General features: G+C 34.4%; 1 protein-coding gene across 5 annotated transcripts in view; it reads right to left on the minus strand.

The window, feature by feature from the left end:
- LOC148954216 (poly(A)-specific ribonuclease PARN-like) overlaps nt 1-23,978 on the minus strand; it is a 105,089-nt gene that overhangs the window by 1,856 nt on the left and 79,255 nt on the right. For 2 of the 5 annotated variants that reach the window (XM_089086048.1, XM_089086047.1), the window contains 4 exons: nt 20,657-20,735; nt 19,328-19,383; nt 12,916-13,002; nt 3,567-5,918 (listed from right to left, as the gene is read on the minus strand). In XM_089086048.1, the coding sequence (XP_088942174.1) occupies nt 5,455-5,918; nt 12,916-13,002; nt 19,328-19,383; nt 20,657-20,735 (686 nt within the window). In that variant the 3' untranslated portion in view covers nt 3,567-5,454. Of the gene's footprint in view, nt 1-3,566; nt 5,919-12,915; nt 13,003-19,327; nt 19,384-20,656; nt 20,736-23,978 lie in introns of those variants that run through there. The other 3 variants (XM_089086049.1, XM_089086050.1, XM_089086051.1) reach the window with 2 other exon arrangements.

A 23,978-nucleotide genomic window follows, 5' to 3' on the forward strand; every position in this document is an offset into this window, starting at 1 on the left:
AATTTCTATCCCGTGTTAAGATTCTGTGAAGGATAAACAAGAAGGAGAAATTGAATTCCCTCCAGAATTCCTCAATTCAGTTGACACTGCAGATTTGCCATCCCATGGCTTAGAACTAAAGACAATAAAACAGTTCTGCTTATTGACACTCACCCTGAGTAGGTAACCATATCTGAAAATAGCTATATTCTTTGGTTTTTCCTTTGGTAATTCCAAAGCTAGGAAGTTTTTTGGCTGAACCGCATATTCGATTTTGGCTTTTTAGTCAGTAAAAATTTTTCGACAGCGTTGCTGACAATAACTGTGAATATGAATAAGCAAAACCACTTCTTTAAATTTGACAATGCTTTTCGTCGGTAAAAATTCAAACACTAACAATATGATTTTTGGCAAAGGCAACTACACCTACAAACGAAAGCTACACCTTTTTTTAGCTTTTAGTACCACATTTTTAGCTTAGTTTCCAACCACATTTCTTTTTATTTGAACTTGGCATCCGATACTACCAAAAATTACAAAACTGCATAGAGGCCTTTTTCATTTAAAAGTTTAATTCATCCGTTTTTTTTTTCTTTTTCAATATATATGGTTGCGTAGCGTTCAATATAACCAATACAAACACTCAGATTTCATTTTCACCCTCCTTTATATTTTTTTTTTTAGCATCTAGTCTTAAATATAATTTTTAGTGTCTAATTTTAATTTTTATCATTAGTCAATTTTTAGACGCTTAAATTAATTAACTAACTAATTAAACAATTAATTAGACGCTAAAGTTAATTCTCAGCGTCTAATTTTAAGTTTTTAGCGTCTAACTTCAAACGTTCATAAGCATATTCCTTAGAAGTACTGATTGACAAAAAAAAAAAGTTTTCATGCTATCTAGCACTCGCTGTTTTTTTTTTTTTTTAGCAAAAAAGTAGAAAGGGGTCATTACACAGCTTTCGTGTGGCTCCTTACCCTCTTTTTTTTTATTAAGTGATCCACTTCCTCATGTGTGTCAGGGGTGGATCTAGCACCAAAATTTTTGGCGTAAAGCCTGTTGCATCTTGTTTGAACTGGAATGATGCAAACAATTTTCAATATATACCATTAAAAAACTGACATGGAAAGAATTGATAATTTGAAAAAAAAATCACTTGTTTCAAACAGTTTGTGGTAACAAAACTCTAAAAAACGAAACTCTAGTAACCGAAACTCTAATAAAACAGAATTTTAATGCCAATAAAAACACCAAAAGAATCGGATTTTTATGCTGATTTTAAATATGTAGGTTTCATCAAGTTTAGTCTTACCCATCAAAAGTTAAGAGCCTGAGAAAATTTGCCTTATTTTCAAAAAAGGAAACACCCCCTAAAAGTCATAGAATCTTAATGAAAATCACGCTGTCAGATTCAGTGTAGGAGAGAACCTTATTATAGAGGTTTCAAGATCCTATCTGCAAAAATGTGGAATTTTGTATTTTCTGCCAGAAAAAAATCACGGATGCGTGTTCATTTGTTTTTTTTTTTTTTATTTTTACCATGAGTGATTGTATAGACCCAGCGGTCATAGAATTTCGCGAGAGGGCTTATTCGAACGGAAATTAAAATTTCTAGTTCTAGTACCCTTTTTAAAAGTTATAGTGCCCTCTTTAAGTGACCAAAAAAATTGGACGGCAACTAGGCCCTCTTCCACGCTCATTTTTTCCCAAAGTCACCGGATCAAAATTTTGAGATAGTCATTTTGTTCAGCATAGTCGAAAAATCTAATAAGTGTGTCTTTGAGGACGATTTAATCCCCCACAGTCCCTGGGGGAAGGGCTGCAAGTTATGAACTTAGCCCATTGTTTACATAAAGTATTAGTTTTTGGGAAGTACACAAATATTTTCAGGGGAGTTTTTCTGGCGGGGGGGGAGGGGTCGGGGGGAAGAGGTTACGTGGGTGAATCTGTCAATGGAGCAATTTGTAATGGGGAAAGAGGATTTCCATGAAGGGGGCGCTAGATCTCCCAGCACTACTTAAAAAAGAATCAGAAATTAAATAAATAACAAAACAAGTTTTTTCAACTGAAAGTAAGGAGCAACATTAAAACTTAAAACGAACAGAAATTATTGACGAGGGTTGAAGCCCCTCATATTATGTATATGAGGGAGTTTGCCCCCTCGTTAATACCTCGCTCTTTACGCTAAAATTCGAATTTTGTTAAATAATGGCCGATATAAACAATAATTTTTTTGTCTTATTTTTCGGCCAATTTTAGCGTTTAATTTTATCTCAAGCAGCTTAATACGCGGTAATAAACTTAATATGAACAGAAAATATTATGTATATGAGGGGGGTTGCCTCTCCTCAATAGCTTGCTCTTACGCTAAAGTATTTTTTTTTACTTTTAAAAGAGGTTATTTTTCTTATTAAACAGCCTTTGTGATTGTCCACCAAGACAATTCGGTTTCCAACGCGGCAATGGTTGTGCGGAAGCGCTCCATGTCGTTGCATATGCACTCCTGGATGCACACAAATCACACGAAATTCTAACGATCGGGGGCTTAGACCTGCAGAGAGTGTTTGATTCATTGATTCATGTGCTGATGTTGATAAATTCAGCTAAAAGAGGAGTAAACTCAAATATCGTCCGGGCTTTCCGTGATCTTTATTCTCGTCTTCGCGTGCGACTCAAGCTCCCTCCCGATAAAGGCCTTCCGCCAGCCCCACGGTCAGCTTTGATACCAGTCCGTAAAGGTGCCCGTCAGGGAGCAATTTTATCCCCCAATTCCTTCAGCAACTACGTTATAAAACCTCAAGACAGCTGTCCTTCATCATGCATTCTCAGTTCCATTGACGTATCCCTAGTATGCTATGCTGATAACACGCTGAATCTCGGCCGGATGCTTAACCGCCTTTCAGAAATATTTTCATGTCTGCAGTCCAACTACGAGAAAGTCGGTCTGAGATTTAACTCCCAAAAGTCGGAAGTCTTGCTTTATAATTGGAAGAATGACCCTCCTACTAATGTCACACTAGGGAAGTGCTCAGTAAAACCAGTTGATAAAATAGTATATTTGGGGCTGCCAAGATGGATCTCATTACAGCATACCCACTCCCTTCTGATGTCAATTCTTGAACGGCGAATTTCATGTTCCTATTGTTTGAAAGTTAAATCCACTATGATATTTAACCGACCACTACTGGTAAGTATTTACAACGCTACCGCTCTGCCACATATATTATATGTGACCCCTTTCTGGAATTTATTGGCAAAACGTGAAAAGACTAAAATCCGCTCTTTATTTTTCCGTTTTGCAAAGTACCTACTAAAATTGCCACCTTGGACAAAAAATAGTTTTCTGATTCGGCGCTACAACCTAGCGGACCCAAATCTAGCTATTGAGACACTTATTAGCCGGCAAAAAACAAAACCAGCAATTATAAAGCACGATTGGGCAAGTTTGCTTATTTAATTTTCCCTCTTGTTTCCTTTTTTTTTTTTTTTCTTTTCATTTCAAAAGTTGTTGTATTTGTTGCTATTTCCGAAGAAGTTGTTGTTTCTGTTGTAATCTTAGAGTATGTTATATTTCAGTTTCCACTTTTCGTACTATTTTGTATATTATTTAAGAAGTAGTTGCTTTTGTTGTTATTATTTTTTTTCGTTAGTATATTATCTTTTTGTTTCTTCTTTTCGCATTTTTGTATACTCTGTCATTGTACATTTATTGTATACGACGGGTTTTCAATATATATTATATTATTATATAGTCATTCTTAAATAACTGGAACAAAAACCAAACTTAGGTTATTATAAGGTTATTATTAGGTAAAAAAAAGTAAAATTAATACGCAAATTTCGTTTAAATTATTCATGTACTGTGAGCCAAACTCAAAACCTGCATTAATTCAAAAACGTTCACAAATTAAGTAAAAAAAAGTTTTTTTTTAGTGAAAGTAAAGAGCGACATTTAAAACTTAAAACGAACAGAAAGTATTCTGTATATGAAAGGGACTGTCCCCTCCTCAACACCCCGCTCTTTACGCTGAAGTTTGACTCTTTTTCACAGCTCTATTTTTTAAAACAATAAAAAACTGTAGCGTAAAGAGCGAGGCGTTGAGGAGGGGACACCTCGCTCTTTACGCTAAAGTTTTTTAGTACTTTCGTAAGAGTTATTTATTCTAATTAAACCTTTTGTGATTAAGGGGTTATTCTTAAAGAATTGGAACAAAATTCGAAATTTAGCGTAAAGAGTGAGGTATTGACGAGGGGGCAAACCCCCTCATATACGTAATAAAATATACGAATATAGAAGTTCGTTACGCAAGTTACGTATATTTATTACTAATAAAAACGTTCGTAAATAAAATTAAAAGTTCTAATACACTTTTTAAGTGACCAAAAAATGGGAGGGCAACTAGGCCGCCTCCACCGCCGCTGTTTTTTCTCAAAATCGTCCAATCAAAATTTTGAGAAAGCCATTTAACCAAAAAAAGTAAAATTAATATGGAAATTTCCTTTTTAATTATTCATGTACGGTGAGCCAAAATCAAGACCTGCATTAATTCAAGAACGTTCAGAAATTAAATAGAAAAATAAGCATTTTTTTTCATTGAAAGTAAGGAGCGACATCCGTATATGAAAGGGACTGTCCCCTCCTCAACATCCCGCTCTTTACGCTAAAGTTTCACTCTTTCTCACAACTCTACTTTTTAAAACAATAAAAAACTTTAGCGTAAAGAGCGGGGCGTTAAGGAGGGGAGAATCCCTTTCATATACGGAATAATTTCTGTTTGTTTTAAGTTTTAATGTCGCTCCTTACTTTCAGTTAAGAAAAACTTGTTTTTTCTTATTTATTCTAGCTTGAAATGACTCTTCTGTCTACCCAAAACCAATCTAGGATATATGACAATAGCCCTTTCAGAGGCTAAGCGTATTTTGTCCACGATTAATTTTTTCTTTATTTTTTAACGTTAAGCATTGATGGTCCATAACGATAATCCAAAAACGCAAAAAAATTAATAATACTAACAATAAAAAATAGATCAAAAACTTTCTTTGCCATCAACACTCGATGATATTTTTCAAAGCCAATCTAACTTAAGTTCATACTTAAATGTACTTAGAAACTTTCTTCGCAAAAAGCAAACAATCTAGGTATGGTTTTTACTACCTGATCTGTGCCTAAAAATATTTAGGGAGTTGGTTGGACTGTTATCTGAAAGACTCGATTGAGGCAATCAAAAAAAAAAAAAAAAGGCAATCAAAATAAAGAAAATAATAAAGCTACTGGAAAAATTACAACACGAACAAAATAATTATTTGAAATCAAATTCCTCATTATACCCTCCGCTTTTCCCTTGCTACTTGGTGGTGAACTGATTGGCATCGCTTAATTTCGTATTCTAATGCTTTTGATTAAGGGAATCAAAATAAAAATAAAATAAGAAAAAGGCAACCAAAATAATTATTTGAAATCAAATTCCTCATCATACCCGCCGCTTTCTCTTGCTCATTTTCACTTTTTCTTTTCTCTTGCTATTCGGCGGAGAGTCGATTGGCATCGATTGGTTTCGTTTTCTAATACTTTCGATTAAGGGAACCAAAATCAAAATAAATAGAGAAAAAGGCGACCAAAATAAAGACAATAATAATGCTACCGAAAAAAATACAAGAAGAACAAAATAATTATTTGAAATCAAATTCCTCATCATACCCTCTACTTTTTTCTTGCTACTCGGGGGCGAGCTGATTGGCATCGACTGATTGCGTTTTCTATTGTTGAACGATCTTCGGTTCATCATGGATTTCAGATATTCTGAATACGTCAAGACACTAACGACATCGGCGGAACTGCTTTTATTTACCATAGAAATTACACTATCTTTTTTCGACCTGTCCATGACAGCTATTAATGCTGAAATATCATCTACCCACTGTATTTCAACATAGCCTGAAAAGAAACACAATACTTCAATCTTTTTTATGCATAATATTTGACCTAATAGTCTTTTAGAGGGTAAATTGTATAAGGCTTTAAATTTGTATAAAGTTTTAAATTTTATGCAGTATACATGCCAAAGATGAGACAAAAATATGTACAATTTTTTGTAAATATTTTAAACTTTGAATATTTTAATTTTGTACATATTTTAAACATGCACCCAAAAATGAGACAAAAATATATACAATCGGTAATTTTTCGTATGAGGATTTGAAAATAAACAAATAAAACTTAAATATAAAAATGATAACAAAAATCTGAGTGTTTCGGCTTCGCATCTGGAATCATAAGTCAACGGGAAAAAATAAGCAAAAACACCTTAGCTTGAACACAAGAAAAAGAAACATATATTATATTTAAGTAGAATGAAAAACGCAAAAGAACTGATCTTTAAATGAAATTCAAATATGTTTAAGTAAAAAACACTATGTAAAAAGCCAAAGTATTCTTTTGACAACGCATATTGGATTTTCAGAAGCAACCTTCTTTTTGTTTTGTTTAGATGTAGTAAATGTTTTTTTTTTATTATTTATATAATTGAGTTATCTGCTTAGTTTTTTTTCCAGCCCAAATGTCCGGACCTTTATCATTATTTTTTTAGTTAGCTTTTATTTGTTTACTTTCACTGTATTACAAGAAAATTACTCGTTTATATATATATATATATATATATATATATATATATATATATATATATATATATATATATATATATATATATATATATATATATCATAGGCAGCGCAATAGCGCTGCCTCAGTAAAGAACGATGTTGGCACAATGTATTATTTTTTTTAATTTTTTTTTCCATTAGACTAGGGCACTTCGTATCGAAGGAGCTGTCGTAGAAACTTCGAAAAGGGCTCCTTCGATTGGAAATTGGAGTGGCTTATGCTCTTTTTAATAGTCAAAATGATTGGAAGGCAACTAACACCTCATCTACGCCCACCATTTCCCCAAACACTTCCAATCACAATTTTGAGATAGCCATTTTGTTCGGCGTAGTTGATTTCCAGATAGAAATTATGTTTTTTTTGGAGGACATTCCCACACAACCCTCAGGGCAAGGGTTTTAAGTTATGCCCTGGGCATATAAGATTTTTATAGAAAGCGCTGTCGTAGAAACTTCAAAAAAAGCTTATTCGATTGGAAATTGAAAAAGCTAGTGCCTCTTTTAATAGTCGAAAGTGATTGGAGGGCAACTAACCCCCCGCTCACACCCAGCTTTTCCCTAAACATATGCAATCAAAATTTTCGTATAGTCAGTTTGTTCACTATAGTTGAGAGTTGTGGAAATTAGGTCTTTGATGATGACACCCCCCCCTCACAGCCCTCAGGGCAAGGGTTATAACTTATGCCCTGGGGGCATTCATGATTTTCATAGAAAGCGTTGTCGTAGAAACTTCAAAATGGGATCATTTGATTGGAAATTGAAATGACTAGTGCCCTTTTTAATAGTCGAAAGTGATTGGAAGGCAACTAACACCCCTTCCACGCCCACCTTTTCGTCAAACAGATCCAATCAAAATTTTGAGATAGCCATTTTGTTCAATGTAGTTGAAAGTTTTGGAAATTATATCCTTGAGCAGGAAACTCTCCCCACAGTCATCAGGACAAGGGTTATAATTTATGCCTTGGGGGCATATAAGATTTTATTGAAAGCTTTGTCGTAGAAACTTCAAAAAGGGCTCATTCAAATGGAAATTCAAAGGGCTAGTGCTCTTTTTTAATAGTCGAAAGTGATTTGAGGCGAACTAACCCCCCTCTCACGCCTACCTTTATCCCTAACTCATCCAATCAAATTTTGAGATAGCCATTTTGTTCAACTTACCTGAAAGTTTTGGAAATTAGGTCTTTCAGGATGACGACCCACCCCACAGGGTAAGGGCTGTAAGCTATGCCCTGGGGGCACAGAAGGTTTTTATAGAAAGCGTTGTCGTAGAAACCTCAAAAAGAGCCTATTCGATTGGAAATTGAAATGGCTAGTGCCCTTTTTAATAGTTGAAAGTAATTGGAGGGCAACTAACCCCCCTCTCACGCCCACCATTTCCCCAAACACACACAATCAAAATTCTGAGATAGCCATTTTTTTTCAACGTAATTGAAAGTTCTAAAAATTAGGTCTTTGAGGATAACCCCCCCACAGCCCTCAGGGCAAGGGTTGTAAATTATGCCCTGGGGACATGTGAGGTTTTTATAGGAGTTGTCGTATAAACTTCAAAAAGGGCTCACTCGATTGGAATTTGAAAAGGCTAGATCCGTTTTTCACATTCGAAGTGATTGAAAAACAACTAACTCCCCTCTCACTCCCCACTTTTCCCCAAACGTCTCCAATCAAATGTTTGAGATTCTTCTTTTGTTAAAAGTAGTTGACAATTCTGGAAATTAGATCTTTGAGGGTTACACCCCCCCCCGCCCCCCACAACCCTCAGGGCAAGGATTGCAAGTAAGGCCCTGGGGGCATATAGGGTTTTTATAGAAAGTTTTGTCGTAGAAGCTTCAAAAAGAGCTCATTTGATTGGACATTGAAAGGGCTAGTGCCCTCTTTAATGGTCGAAAGTGAATGGAGAGCAACTAACCCCCCTTTCACGCCCACCATTTCCCCAAACACATTCAATCAAAGTTTTGAGATAGCGATTTTGTTTAATGTAGTTGAAAGTTCTGGAAATTATGCATTTGAGGATAAAAACCCCTGAGAGCCCCCAGGGCAAAGATTATAAGTTATGCCCTTGGGGCATATAAAGTTTTTATAGACAGTGCTGTTGTAGAAACTTCAAAAGGTGCTCATTCAATTGGAAATTGTGAGGGCTGGTGCCCTTCCTTAACCGCACTATTCTTCTCTTATACAGCATCTCTAAGCCAAAAAAGAAGCATCATACTAAGTACTCTTATCACCTTTAGTATACCGTGGTATAATTAGGGTATTCCTAAAATCACTAGGTACTCCTCCTTTTACGAAAATCTGATTCATAACCTTCAGTAACTTATTTCTAAACTCCTAGCCACCATATTTAAGAAACTCATTTACCACCACCCTATCAGCACCTGGAGCCTTATTATTTTTTAATCCTTTTAGTACTGTCGCTAATTCTTCCTCGCAAAACAAATCTTCCTTTACATCCAATATCTCACAAACTTTTTCATCTTCCTTTATATCTTTTCCTGTAACTCTATCCCGATTAAGCACATTTTTAAAATGTTCTGCCCATCTCTCTTTTACTCTTTCTTTATCGCTAATTTTGGCCCCATTCCTAATCTTTAACTTGGACAAGTCCAGATTGACTACTCCCTCTCGATTTATTAACATACTAATAAAACATTTTATTATTCTGCCGCCTAACTGCATCTTCCAGATCCTCGGCAATTTTAAACAAATTTCACTTTAAACTTTACATCTTACATCCAAAATTAAATCTAAACTCATATTCAACATCTTTTTTGCTCCCTAATACCAATACTACTGACTTAATATACAATAGTAAAAAGAAAAGGCTAATTATATGAATAATTAGGAATTATTGGGAAAGCAACCTTAAACTGAAATACTTGTATTTGACCTAAGTTCTCAAGTGCCTTCTATCGCTTCTGTTCGCTTCCTAATGACGCTTGTATCCCTTTCAGTGCTATAACTTATCCAGGCCTTCCTTTGCGTCAAATAGCAAATCGAGTCGCTTGGCTCTTTTCCGACATATTGCTCATAAAGTCTGCCATAAATACGGACTCATTGTTGACACTAAGTTGTTTTAACCGTTTTTTTTTTTACTTTATAGCCCTTGCAGTGGTTCTATTATCCCACACATTCTTTCGTTGTATCACTCGTGGCCCATTTTATTGAAAAAGGATAAAAGAGCTCTTTCTTCTCGTTATTATAAGAATTATAACAGCACCTTTTTCCAGGAATTCAAGAGTAACAGAAAAACGTGGAGCTACTGATACTTGTACTGCCGTTATGTATCAAATGTTGCATGGCTTTTGCATGGTAGTTTGTTAAAGTGCAACTTATCTGTTTTTCATTTAGATAATTTGTGGAAAACTTTTCTTCTTTGGTGTAGTTATGTACATTGTTTTGTATTTCATTATATATATTTTCTTGTAGCTACGTTTGTTAACTGATGTTTTAATTCTTACTTATTCTCATAATCAATCTCACAATTAAGCAAATTCTATCCAATCATATTTAGAGGGAAAGGTAGTGTGGAAGCCCAGATCAACCGTTTCTGCCCTTTTCAATTCTATTTGTTTGAAAAAACTAAAAAAACCTAAAAAAAGAAAATAGGTTGCAACTTTTCAGTGCTGTTACTATTCGGTTTGTTTTTAATTTTGCCACTTCGGCTATTGTTAAGCCCTTTTTTCTTCATTTTTCGTGGTTCGACTGTGATTAGCATCGCAGCACAGTCTAACAACCGTTATTCAATTTGCAATACTTGCCCTATAGGGAATAGTGCTGTCTTTACGTGCTCTGAAGAAAAGATTTACTACTGTGATAATTAGTCCTAAATGCAACTAGTCTATTATTAAAGTAATTGAAGCAGTCTGATTGTATTTCCACCTTTTCGTTATTCTTCGTAGGTAGATGGCTCTCCAGTATACGGACTGCAGTAATGACCATGATAATAGCTCGAAATTAAGTGATTCAGACTATAACAAAGATAGTAAGGACTCACTATCATAGTGACTCACAGTGACAGAGATAGTGACAATGATAGAATCCTTAAAAGTACTTACCAAATGCCAAAATCTTTTCGAATGTAAAATAAAACATATAAACTTAGTCCAACCATCACAAAGGAAAGGAATTTTCACCTGTTCAAACAAAGGAGTGTAATACCTAGTTGATTTAATTATGCAAGCAAAGTTGTGCTGATGATCAAGCGATTACAATTGATTTCCCAGATTCCAGCCTTTGAAGGAACTATTAGCCGTTCAGAAAAGGAGATATTTTTTTTTTACTAGTGCTAAGTTTTATATGATCCTCCTTAAAAGAGCTGGCCTCCTCCTTGGAAACTGCAACTTATTAAAAAAGAAGCCATGTAGACAAAGGCTCCTAAGTCCATCTTCTCGCTTCTCCACTAATTCATCGTCGAGCAAAGAAGTACAGAAGAACTCGCTCAAATCCAAGTAGACTATACATTTGACCAATTGACGCCATTCCTACTAAGCCAGAGATTAACCAAAATGAATTATTAGAGATCTCTGATCAATAAGACAGCTTGTTCGCAAAGTCTCGACACAACTGGGCTACGTAAGGACTCTCCAAGGCAGAATATGGGCAATATAACCAATTTAAGCATTACCCGAGTAGAAACAAATATCATCAGGACACGAGAATAGAGAATTCCTGTCTTCTTGAGCAAGAGACGAAGAACAGGAACAAATAATTTTGATCTGCTAGAATTTTGAAATGTTGTTTTGAGGCTAACAGCAAAATTTTCTAATATTGTTTTCTTGTATGTTCTAATTGCTTATTTTTATAATATTATGACTGCTTTATTTAAATTACTATAATATAATGGCTATATCAATTTTCTTTGTTTATTCTAGCTGTTTTTCCTTCTCTCTCTTTTTCTGTTAATAAAGGTTTTGAATATTAACTTAAAATATTTGGGCTTTGTTGGATTATTTAGTTCTTTATCTCAACTGAAATATTTACCACCTTTGATATATTTTTTATTTCTCTTTTTATTTGTACTAGTTTTACGTATTTATTCGAATGACTACATGCCAAACAATATGCTTTGCGAAAAACATTTCGTCGCCCGTTCAATGTCCTTTTCCAAGGCTGCAGAGAACACGATTTTACAGATAAAGGAAGATAGATTCTACTCCATTGGGACGAGCAAAGAGTCTGAAAAGAATGGGATAGAGAAGAAACGTACAAGGCTAAGTTAGCTTCAGGTGGCCTGGTGCTGCTGTAATGACTTGTCAGAAGGAGCACTAATGTAAAAAAAAAATCTACTTGAGAGCAAGACACCCAAGGTAATATATTAGCAGGAGATGAAACGTTATGGAAATTTAAACAAGTGTCTTTACCTTTTATCCAAGAATGGAGATTTTAGAGAAGATGTGGAGGTTTTGCACACAAGGAGGTTTTGCCCAACTTTATTTTACGGCAAAAAGTTGGTAATAAGATAAAAACTTGCGGCGGCAATAGTGACGAGCATATCTATAAGCATATGCACAAAAAGTGGAGAAAGGGTTATATCTTAGTAAGATATGTTTTTCAAAATTAATTTTAGGTATAAAGTCCGCCGCTGAAGTGTTGACCCCACCCAGTATACGTTTCATGGACATGGGGTTTAGGTTTTTTTTTTCGACAATTTGGAAAAAGCAAAATACCTTAAAATGGTGTTTGATAACTTTGTATGATAACAATAGTGATATGGTTCGATGCTTGGTAATAGAATTCATGATTCTGGGATATTTGGAGAAATACAGCACAGCTAGAATAGAACTACGAAATAGCCTGCAAGGTTATAAAAGATAATCAGACCATTATGTTGATACATGAATATATTAGGTTGGGATAATATTTGAAAACGGCAAGGATTTTATTAATCATGTTAAAAAATTGAAATTTTCTCAAAGGGAAAATGATTACTGAATCGCTCGAATCACTACGGCAAAGTAGCTTGAACTCACATCCCCTAAACCTGAAAGAGAATCTCTTAGCCACCAAGCTGGAATAACTTAGACGAGACAATTATATAAATGTCTAATAAACCCTGCTTTGAAGAATTTCCCCCTCAGTCTTGACGTGTTTTCAAGGTTCCTGTGTATTTGATAAATTGTTTATTGTTTTAAGTTTATAATGTTTAGGCTTACATAGTTCGAAAATTCGAAAAAGTTCAAAAGCCAAAAAGTTTGAAAATTTTCAGCTTGATAAATTGATCCTCTATACAGCGAAATTATACAACTCTGACAAATAAAAACTTGGAAAACCCATACCTAGTGGCTTAAATAAACTGATCAGGTCGATAGTTTTCCACTGCCGTGGAAAGGTGACATAAAAAACATTGCTTCTTTCCATTTGAACTAAAAAAAAAGAATAGAAATTAAAAAATGAAGATAAGAATACTCAATAAAAACGATTTAACAAGGAAATTAAAAGGAAAAGCACCCATAAAAAAGATAAACTTTTAAGGTGGACAAGTCAGAATGAATAGCATTGAATAATTGGGTGGTATACTCCTCACTCTCAGTGCCTGAGACAATCCTTCTTGTTGATACTACAAGCATATGGTCTTGTTGCTTATATAGTATCTGAACCACTGTAGAGATGTAAACAGTACGATCATCTCCTATTTCAACCATTAGGCAAAGCCGGACCGGGACGGATCTCCTCCGGGGAACATATAAACCAGGAGAAACATAAGCGACATTAGATTTTTTCATGAGTAGGCACGCGTGTGGCATCGGTATTCACAGCCTGGAGAATAGGAAAAGAAATAAGACGAATCAAGCGTCAAGGGGATAAGGAAGAATGCAATATGTTGAAGAGATAAAAAAGAAAATAATTTGTATGACTGTAATAATGCAAAAGGTAAAGATAACATTGGTTTGAGAATGAAAAAAAAAACAAAGAATGAATTTATGAGGACAATCAAGGTAAAAATAAGTTTTATTTGAATAATGCCATAACGTGATGACATTTGATTAGAAAATTTGACACTTCGCATTGATATTTCAGTTCCATAATTTTATCAATTGCTTATCTCAAAGGGAAATTATGTGGTCGGCATGAATGCGGACTTGCAGCTAAATTAAATTTAGTCGCTTCTTTTTTTCACATATGTTTATTGATATTAGTATGATTTTTATTGTCTGTAGTACTGAGGAGCTCATTAAGGAGATAATCAAACACTAGTTTAAAAAAAAGTTTGCTTCTGTTGAAAAAAAGGAGGTAATCAAATATTTAAACAACTTAAACTAAAATAATTACTTGTTAGTTTATTTTCCTTGGTTGGTATTTCTGTTGATTTCACGATTCTTAAATTTCGCTTAGTAATATGCACGTGTGCGCAAAAAAATATCGAATAAATTGTTCAAGGGGGAAGTCCTCGCAGCCAACTTTCCAGTTCAGGTCTTTGCACTCAAGCCAAATTCGATGGATTAGTCCCGGTTCCCAACAAGAATTTCTGAAATGATGCAGTAATTTCTTTATTTTCTGTAGGTTGTCCCTTTGTGGTAAAACACTTTCTGGCAAAGTTCAAATAGTCCCACCACTTCATGGATCCCTCTCCCACTATTTATGAAATTCCAGCTATTTCCCTGTTGCAGTGTTGATTAGAAGTTAGCACTAGAAATGTCCGTATTTGTTAAAATTTAATCCAAACCCCTCTTTTAGAAACCCTGGATAGGTCACTCAGTTAAGTCACAAGTCATACCTGTGAGACGGGACAATAACGAACCACTTCGCACGCTCAGCCCTTTTCTTTCTGCTTTCAGGATCATAAATAATACAAGTTCGCACCATTTTTCAAAGTTGATAGAGCAACTGAAATATAAACTGGATCGTTTAAACAGAGAAAATGGGAGGAGCTTTTATATGCACCGAGACTGCAGTAGACAAATATTTTTTAGGAAGATCGTCCTGTTTAAATTTCTCGACAGTGATCTGAACATTCCTTGGGAACAAAACATTCTCAAACAAGCCTACCAATCATATATGTACCAGAAACAACACAAGACGTACCAGTTGACAACGTAGGACGCTGTTTCACTAGCTTTTGAAAATTTAATTAAAAAACTAAAACGAAGAGGGGTAGACTACATAATTTCACTGACTACATAGTACATTTCAAACAACAGATACTATGTGTAAACATTAGGGGAAAATTTCAAAAATAACAGTCCATTCCGGTATACGAAGGGGGTTACCCTCTCCTCAACATCTCGCTCTACACACTAGAGTTTTTTAGTATTTAAAAAAAAATACTTATTGTTCTAATTAAACGACTCCTACGTTTCAGGAGCCGTTATTAAATAATTGGTACAAAATTCGGACATTAGCGTAAAGAGTGAGGTGTTGAAGAGGGGGTAACCCCCTTCGTGTACGTAATAACTTTTGTTCGTTTTAAGTTCAATGTTTCTTTTTACTTTCAGTTGAAAAAAATTGTTTTTTTTTAATTTAATTTTTTATAGTCTTTTAAATAATACCGAGAAATCTGGCTCCATCTCCACGGAAAAATACCCCACCCCCACAAAAAGATCATCTAGACCATTTAATTCAAGTGAAAATTTGCCCCAGACAATTATTTTTAACATCTTCACATGTAAAATTCAGTCGGCAAAGAGACAATAAGGCAAATAAAAAGAACTTCGTATAAGAATTCTGGCATATTTCCCCAGTGCGAACTTTCCCCTGAAAAGTTCAGCCCCCGGAAACTTCTTCCCAATGGAAAATCCCCCTAGCAGAAAGTCAAACACCCCTCTCCCACCCGAAAAAAGTATGCAAACTTTCCAATAACAAATACTATACGGAAACAATGGGTAAATTTATAACTTAAGAACCTCCCAACAAGGGATGGAGGGGGTCATGTTATCTCCAAAGGCATAGTTTTCGGACCGTTCAACTATGCTGAACAAAATGGCAACCTCAAAATTCTGATCGGACTATTTTAGGGAAAAAGGGGCATGGGAGAGAGGCTAACTGCCCTCCAATCTTTTTGGTCACTTTGGTCTCCTTTGATTCATAGTCCCATTCATTTCATTTGTTTACAATGAGAACTTTTCTTGTATAGTTTAATCTTCCAATCCTTAGTAATCTTCTTACATATGTTTTATTTTATTAGTTATACTTTGTTATTTTATTAACAACTGAACAACTGAGTCCATAACTGAAGAGAGAAGCTGATTGATAATACGGTTTGTTCCATTTATGAATAAAATTCATTTCTGATTTAAGGTCTAATATTTCAATTTTACACAGTTAGACTAATTCTGTGATTTATTTTGATAGTTTTACTTTATTTATTCATTTACAGCTGAACAACAATGTCAATAATGAAAGTCAGAATGTGACTAATAATAAGGTTCATTTTGATTTTCTACAACCCTGCCTGCCTTTTATTCATTGCGGATTTGATTTATATGCGACTGCGTTTTGTTTATAGCGGTTTTGACAACTTAAGACGCTTTTTCTCTGAACTTCACAAGTCATAAAATGTTGTCTTGGAAATTGACAACTAAAAACTTATTCTTCGAATTTAAGGCAGAATATTTCTTATTCCTTAGTCCAGATCTAAAACGTTAACAGCAGTTGATGCCATACGCGCCATCAAAGGCTCTGGAAAATCTTTATCTTTATTACTGAGTCCAGATCTGAGACAGAGACAAGAAGAAAAAATGAAGAAAAATTTAACTGTTGAAACTGCCATTGGAATTCAATTTTTAAACAGCCGCCAAATAAAAACAAAACAAAAAAACGCAGCTGAAAAAACATCAAAAAGTCAGCTAAAAACATAAAGCAAATTAAGGTTTAAGACGGTGCAGCTTTAGTTTGAAAGTGTAAATGTCCTTTGGAATTAACAGATTGCTGCTTTTTGAGTTTTTTACGGGAGTTTTAAAACGTTATCAAATTAAAAATTATCATTTTTAAGCGTCTTGCTTATTTATTTCCACGGTCTAATGTGGCAACACTGAAAAAATGAGGTACTGCCCTAAAAACTCTGTAATTTTGAAACAACTAAATCAAAATTTTTGATTAACGTGGTTTTCAGGTATTGCCGGGACTAAGATGGATTCAGGGCGACAAAAAATGTCTATTTTGATGTCCACGATATTTTTGAAGCTGCCATTGGCACAACTTATCCCTGTAGGAAAACTTTAGTTATAAATAGCAGAATCTTCTCCTCAATATAGGGCCTAGTTTCTTTCTCTATTGCTAAAATAATGTTGCTGGCTTCATAACTAGTTTAAAGCCATTACTTAGAGTTTTTTTTATTAGTTGAGTATGATAAGAACTTGACACAAAAGTCAAGTGAAATTTCTTTTCCAAACTGATATTCATGCAACGTTCTCTGAAAGAAGAGGACTAGATTAGAAAAGGTTAAACATTTAATGTTACATTATCTTATTCGGTTCTGGAGACAAAGAGAAGTGTTCCAGAATAGACCCCCTTTCCCTTTTCTAGCTTTACAAATACTTGGAGAATGGAACTTTTCGAGGGTTTGAAAAAATCCTCCTAATATGTAAAAAAAAAGATTTTATGCAAAAATCATATTCAAATTTAATAAGAAAACACAATATATTAATTCAAATAATACATCCATTTTTATTTATCTATATTAACAAATACATCTCCTAAGTTACTATGTTACTTTTACAAAAGTACAACTTTAGCAAAAAGAGCGAGGGTTGAAGAATATACGAAATAATTTCTCTTCGTTTTAAGTTTTAATGTTGCTCCCAATTTTCAGTTGCAAAAGATTGTTATTTTTTATTTGATTTATAACCGTTTGCAAATCATCACAGGAAATTCCCTTCCTCCCTCCCGTGCAAAATTGCCCCTGGAAGATTATCCCTGCAGAAAATCCCTCCCCCAAAAGATCCTTTGGTTGCCTAATAATAAATACTATGTGTGAACAGTGGGCAAACCAAGTAACTTACAGCCCTTCCCCCAAGGACTATGTATGTGGGGTTATGTCATTTTCAAAGGCATAATTAATCGACCATTCTACTATTCTCAAATCAAATGTCTATGCTAAAATTTTGATTGGACGTCTTTGGGGAAAAAGGGGCATGGGAGAGGGGCTAGTTGCCCTCCAATATTTTTGGTCACTCAAAAAAGACACTAGAACTTTTCATTTCCGTTCAAATTATACTTTTCCCGATTTTCAAGGATCATTGGTTCAATAAGATCAGCAGTGGAAAAAAATCAAATAAACACGCATCTGTGATCTTTCTACTGGCAAAAATACAAAGTTCTAAATTCTTATAGATAGGAACTTGAAACCCCTAGAGTATAATCTGATGGTGGGATTCTCATTGAGATCACTGCAATTTTCGGGTGTGTACCGTTATTTCAAAATCCCGGTTTTTAGAGCTTGGGTTATTATTAAGAGTCTCAGTTACTATTAGAGTTTCGGGCTGAGTCAATCCTTACTTACAATTCGTCACCACGTACTGGCTGAAGATAAAAATAGCCCCTCTGACAGCATTATTCACCCGATCAATTTCAAATAGCAACGATTTTCATTTATCAAAATACAAAAACTTTATTTGAATAATTTTATAATCCTAAAAGGTGAAATCTCTTGTTTTAAACCATTTTTTTTTTACTGAGTACAACAATTAGGGCTAGGTTAAAGAGGAAAGCATGGGCTAATTGCCAAAAGAACCACGCACAAACATGCTCATTGTGTCCTTTTGGCAAAAGTGACTCTATTATCTTCTTGCCCGTGCAAAGCAGAAGTAGCTAAAAGGTAAAATAAAGAAGCACAAACAAAATAAAAAATATATTCATGAATATACCTATGTTTTTGGGCAAAAGAGGTTGTATAGTGAGTGCGGTTGTAGAAAAAGATATAAAAATAATACTTTTATTTCATGATTCAAATTATGGATGGCAATGGTTTTATTTTTCTTGCTTCCTTTTTTTTACTCAGAGGAACTTGATTTTCTTCTCTGATCAATCCGTATGCTCAAAACAGCTAGCATTAAACTCCTTTAATGTTTTGCATAGAAAATTCCATTCTTGAAGTACCCGACTGTAAGAGAAACCGTGGAATATAAAAAATTGAGACTTGACAAACCCATTAGGAAGAAGGTATTCACTGCAACTAATGCTGTGTTGCAAATTACATACAAGCAACACTTCTAGCATAGTGTGCTGTAAAATATATAGAGAACTGTCGGCACTTCCAACGCCACTACTCCTGAAAATCGCATAGCTACATATGGAGGTCTTACAAAAATTGGATTCAGGGTTTTTATCAATATCTAATATATTCATATATATGGTGTTGTGAGATTTCATCAGGTCAAATTTTAATTCTTTACTGCCGTTTCTACTTTAAAGTATAATGTCAAATGTCGATAAAATGTCAAAATGAAACGTCAAACTGTCATACCGTCAAAATGTCAAGCTTCAAAACGAATTTGAAGACGCTTATTTTCATGATATTAAAAGCGTGCCTTTTGAACTAATCTTTTTTGACGGTATCCCCAACCCACTCTTCCCGACTCCCTGTGGGTAAGCATATGAACATGAGCATTGCCAGACTGCAAAACAAAATATTTATGGCTGAGTGTATTTTAAATACTACTTGAGCCATGTTATATTGTCAAGTGTCTGGTTCTGTTCATCTTTACATGTCCTTTATAGTAAATCCTCAAGAGAAAAAAGCAAACAACTTACGCTCTTCTCCACCAATATTCATATATTTGATGTCGACCGACCTCATCACATGAAGCCTGAAATAATACGTTTATATATTTAAAACTGAATAATAGGATTCTTTAAAACATTGTTATTAATTTTTATATTCAACATATATTATGTTGTCTTATTAGTTTTTTTTATAAATCTAAATACGAAATTAAGTTGTCATTTAATCCGTTGAAAATTATTTTGTCTAAAAGTCCCCTCCCCACGTGCATGCCAGCGATTGTTAGCTTTTTGTCACAGATATAGTTTTTTTTAAAGTTTGCCACAGTGCCTGTAGCACCATTGGATGTGTGGCTCCAATCCTGTGGTTCCAATGTAGCTTGTAATTGATGATTTATACTTTAAATCGCTCCAAAAAGTGCATTAACAGGTTTTGAGTTTATATTTCACCATTTATTTCATTCTAAATCATGATAAATTAAACATTTTTGAAAGCTCTAACATTTGTCATAGGGGAAGATGTCCGTTAGAGCGATCTATAGAGCGATCAGTAAGATATTTGGCTTAGTTTTTTTTTTCCGAAAATGTGAAGTAAGGTTGTGTCTGAGAGTAGGAACAGAGACCAATCAGCGTATTAAATCAAATAAATATTGCTAAACAAATATATATTTAAATAAACTCAACACTGAATCAAATATTTATTAAATATTAAATGAAACTCCCCACCCACATTCCGCCCGCCTCAGGTTATTTCCGGACTCGTTCCTATTTTGTCCCCCATTCGCTGCTTTAACTTCAGACAGAAAAAAACTTTTGTTCCCTACATTACTGAAAAAAGTAACAAAACCTCCCGATACCTATTCGTTTTCATTACATGTTCATGTGTTTTGTACATATTCGCTCGTTATCCCTTTTTCTTATATTCCTAATTATCCGTTTATATTTAAAATGTGTGTCTTAGATTGTATCTTAAATGGTTTTACCTGTTTGATTTCTATTATTGGCCTGTTCCGTTTTATGACATTTCTTAAGTAAATGAATAGTGTTTCGAAGATTTCCAAAAAAGAAGTTATTTTTCATTATTTACGGGCCAATTTTGTTTTCTTTCCATTTTTCTTTTTCAATGACCTTTCGAATAGGGGCATTTTTCAAAATTTAGGGGGAGTTACATACAACCTAGAGGCGATTGAACCCTATTAATTTTTTCATGCTTTTTTTTATCCAATTAATGCGAATGTATAAGTAAAGTTAGAAATTTAGAAAAAAATTCATCCCGAACACAAACAGAATTTTTTCTTTTCGACTACCTTTTTCTCTTAACAACTTACTTAGGAAAGAAATAAGAGGGAAAAAACTCACTTGTTCATGTACGGCTCTGTTAATGGAAATTCAAGGAAACCCGTTGACTCCAACAAAGAGACAGTTCCTCCAATTTTTGCTGCAAAAAATGAAACAATAATAAGAGATCTATACGTGAACAGATGGAGTTCAAAGAGGGGAGAAGAAAGGAGAGTGAGAGAGAGAAAGCAAATAAGGGAGGGAGAAAGAGTTTACCAGAAAGAGGGAGGAAAGAGAAAGTGAGAAATAGAGATAGGGTGAAAACAAGAGAGGGGGGGGAGAGGGAAGGAGGACGGAAAGAGAGAATGTAACTGGTAAATTAAAATAAAAACTGAAAAGCAGTAACTTAATCTATAACATGTATCCATACCAACCAGGATAAGATTTTTTACTATCACAAATTCATAGCAACAACAAAATACCTGAGCCTAGCACACCATGCACACTCTTCTATTCCACTCTGTTCACACCTTTACTTGTTAATCCCCACCATTAGGTATTTTTTTTATAACATTTTCCATCTCATTCGAAGCCGTTTCACTTTTCAGGTGGTCTGTATCCATGAAACTACAACTTTTATCCTGAAGAATATTGCCTTAAAATTCCATTTTGGATTTTATTCACGAAAAGCACAACTTGTGTTCTGTATTACCAAAAGCACAAAGTTTGGCATCCTATCTTAAATGCTGTAGATATTTGTCTTATAAAATAATAATAAAAAAATATTTGCAATTATCAAAATTAATGACTCAATTAAGCCGAATGCCACTGGTCTGATTAAAAATTGCAATTGTGCAGCGCGCTCAATTATTAGCTTGCGACAGTTGGACTTCTCCCAATGTCAATTGATAACTGTTTACATCACATATTTACATCCCATTCTTCGGTGTGCGAGCCCTTTGTGTGACCCAAAACTGCATATTAACAAAATACTAGTGTCAGCCTACGGGTTAACTGAGCCACTAACAGTGGCTGAGCTGCGTCGCTATTTTTCTAGGCTTGATAGGACAAACAGCCTCCATCCTGCTATGTGTTAGTAGAAATATTTGAATCTATTCTTGGTAGTATAGTTTTCTTTGTAAGTGTGTTCTTCTTTCTTTTATCTTCTCATCTACTCCATTGAACCCTTGTGTGTTTTTTGGGCAATAAAGATATTGATTGATTGATAATATTGAGAATCTGAACAAAGGTCGGGATAGACCACTCAAAAATGAGCTGTTTAGAGTGCACAAGTTCAGACACTTCATCCTTTTCTCCGAAAACAATCAGCCATGTCTGTACCAATCCCCATCATAAACATCACTTAGTACCATCCTAATGCACGATAAACCATTATTTTGTTTATACAAAACAGTACCATTTTGTCTAGCCTTGGTTGTGATGGCTATTTTTTTTTTTTTTTTTTTTTTTTTAAGAATTGATTCTGATCCCTACAATTTTACACCTTACAGAACAATGACAAAAAAAATTAGTTTTTCAGAAGAAAGATTTAGTCTTTATGTCTGACACCGACAATTTGTCTTTGATCTGTTAAACCAATTACATAAATTGTTCGGTCATCAGGAAAACAAAAAAAGAAGAGTGGGTGGCTAACAGTGGTTAATCCATAATAAAGCATTGATTAATTTGCAGCTTGTTTTTCAAAACCATTTCTTCAAATCTTATAGCCTACTTACCCGTGTAAGAGACCCGATTAATAAGATAACCCTGGGTATTCAGCTTTCTTTACCCCACTTATCTATTTTCTTGTTCTGCTTTGAAAATGTTTCAAGTATTTTGAACGAAAGTTAATGTCACCTTTATTTTTCCGTTCCTGCATTATCTATCTATTTATATTTTGCATTATTCTTACTTATTTTTCCAATTTTTTTGACTCCCAACTGGACTCGAAACCAGTAATGTTTCGAGTAGGTGTTGAAATTTTCATATTTCTTCGATAATGGACCGTTTGTTAAACTAAGTTCAGACGGATAGCATTTTTACAAATTCCTATAGCGAAAGGAAATTCTTATGGTTTTCGATGAATGCTAATGAAAAACAAAGCAGTTTTCAGACCATAGAATTCTTTGACTCAAACCTATAAGTTAGAGTCAAGGAAGGTGAACTGGAATCAACTCCAAGATCTGGATACAGCAAACTCCAAATAGCTAACCGAGGAAGAAGACACGGTACCGCAAGCACCAAAAGTTTCTCGGGCATTAGTCTACAGTTAGGCCCACTCAAAAGGAAATACCATAAAATTCAGAAAACTTTTAGAAATCCTAAAATACTTCTATGATTCCTAAAAAAGTGTCCACTCCACTTTATTCCCGCTCCACCCCTAATATTCAAATATATAGCCCGAATTTTATATTTTCCACGCATTTTTTTGTTTCTTGATTACGTCACTCTTTTTTTGTGCAAATAAATTGGATGATAAAGAAACAAGGTCAACGAAATTGAGAAACAGGAAAATACTTAGAAAATATATAATTTGGGCTATATATTTTTACATGGGGGGGGGGGGGCTAAAGGGAAACGCTTTTAGGAATTCTATAAATAAGTACTTTAGGATTTTTTAAACCATTCACATAGTTTTCTAATGCCTTCTTTTAAGTAGGCTTAACTGCAGATTAATGGGTATGTGGGTTTAATGAGTAAATGGATATGTGGAGTACAGGGCGAACAAAAACGAAACATAAAGAAATATTCAGTTAGAAGATATGCAAAAACGAGCATCACGACGAATCAAAAGTAAAAATGAACAAGAAAAGAAAATATTCAGTTAGAAGACAACCGAAATGAAGAATCGCAAAGAATCAAAACAATAAATAACAATTTTCTTAAAATCCTCGTTACACATAAACTACAATCGCTATTTTGGCACTTTGCCTTTAAATCAAAAGTAGAATGAGATTTACCTGAAGGAAACACATATTTTCAATTGATTGTTGCTTTTACAACTTTAGCTCCGAAGCTATTAAAAGTATTTCATTAGAATAAAAATAAATATGGCTAAAGACGACCCAAAAACCGCCATTTACAATTATTCAAAATGATACAAGAGGATGACCCACAAAACACAAATCAAATGCATGGCGTTTACTGGAATTGCATTAACTCTATTGTGTTTTGAAAAAACAACACACGACACAAGTTCCGCTTTGGGCATGTAAGTTAAACTTTCACCAGATTCTATTTCAAGTATAAAACATGGTTCAAACAAAGCTATAGAATTAGCTCAAATGAATGTTTTCCTTATGGATTATTTTACCAAAGTATGATTTGTAAAATATGGATCAGTTGTCCGCGGTCTATTTCAAATCTGAACTTGGCCTTAGGAGGGAAAATTCTAGTTGCTGGA

The sequence above is a fragment of the Artemia sp. Qi Xiang Cuo genome, chromosome 3 (genome assembly GCF_049724085.1).
Source record: "Artemia sp. Qi Xiang Cuo chromosome 3, ASM4972408v1, whole genome shotgun sequence".
Lineage (NCBI taxonomy): Eukaryota > Metazoa > Arthropoda > Branchiopoda > Anostraca > Artemiidae > Artemia > Artemia sp. Qi Xiang Cuo.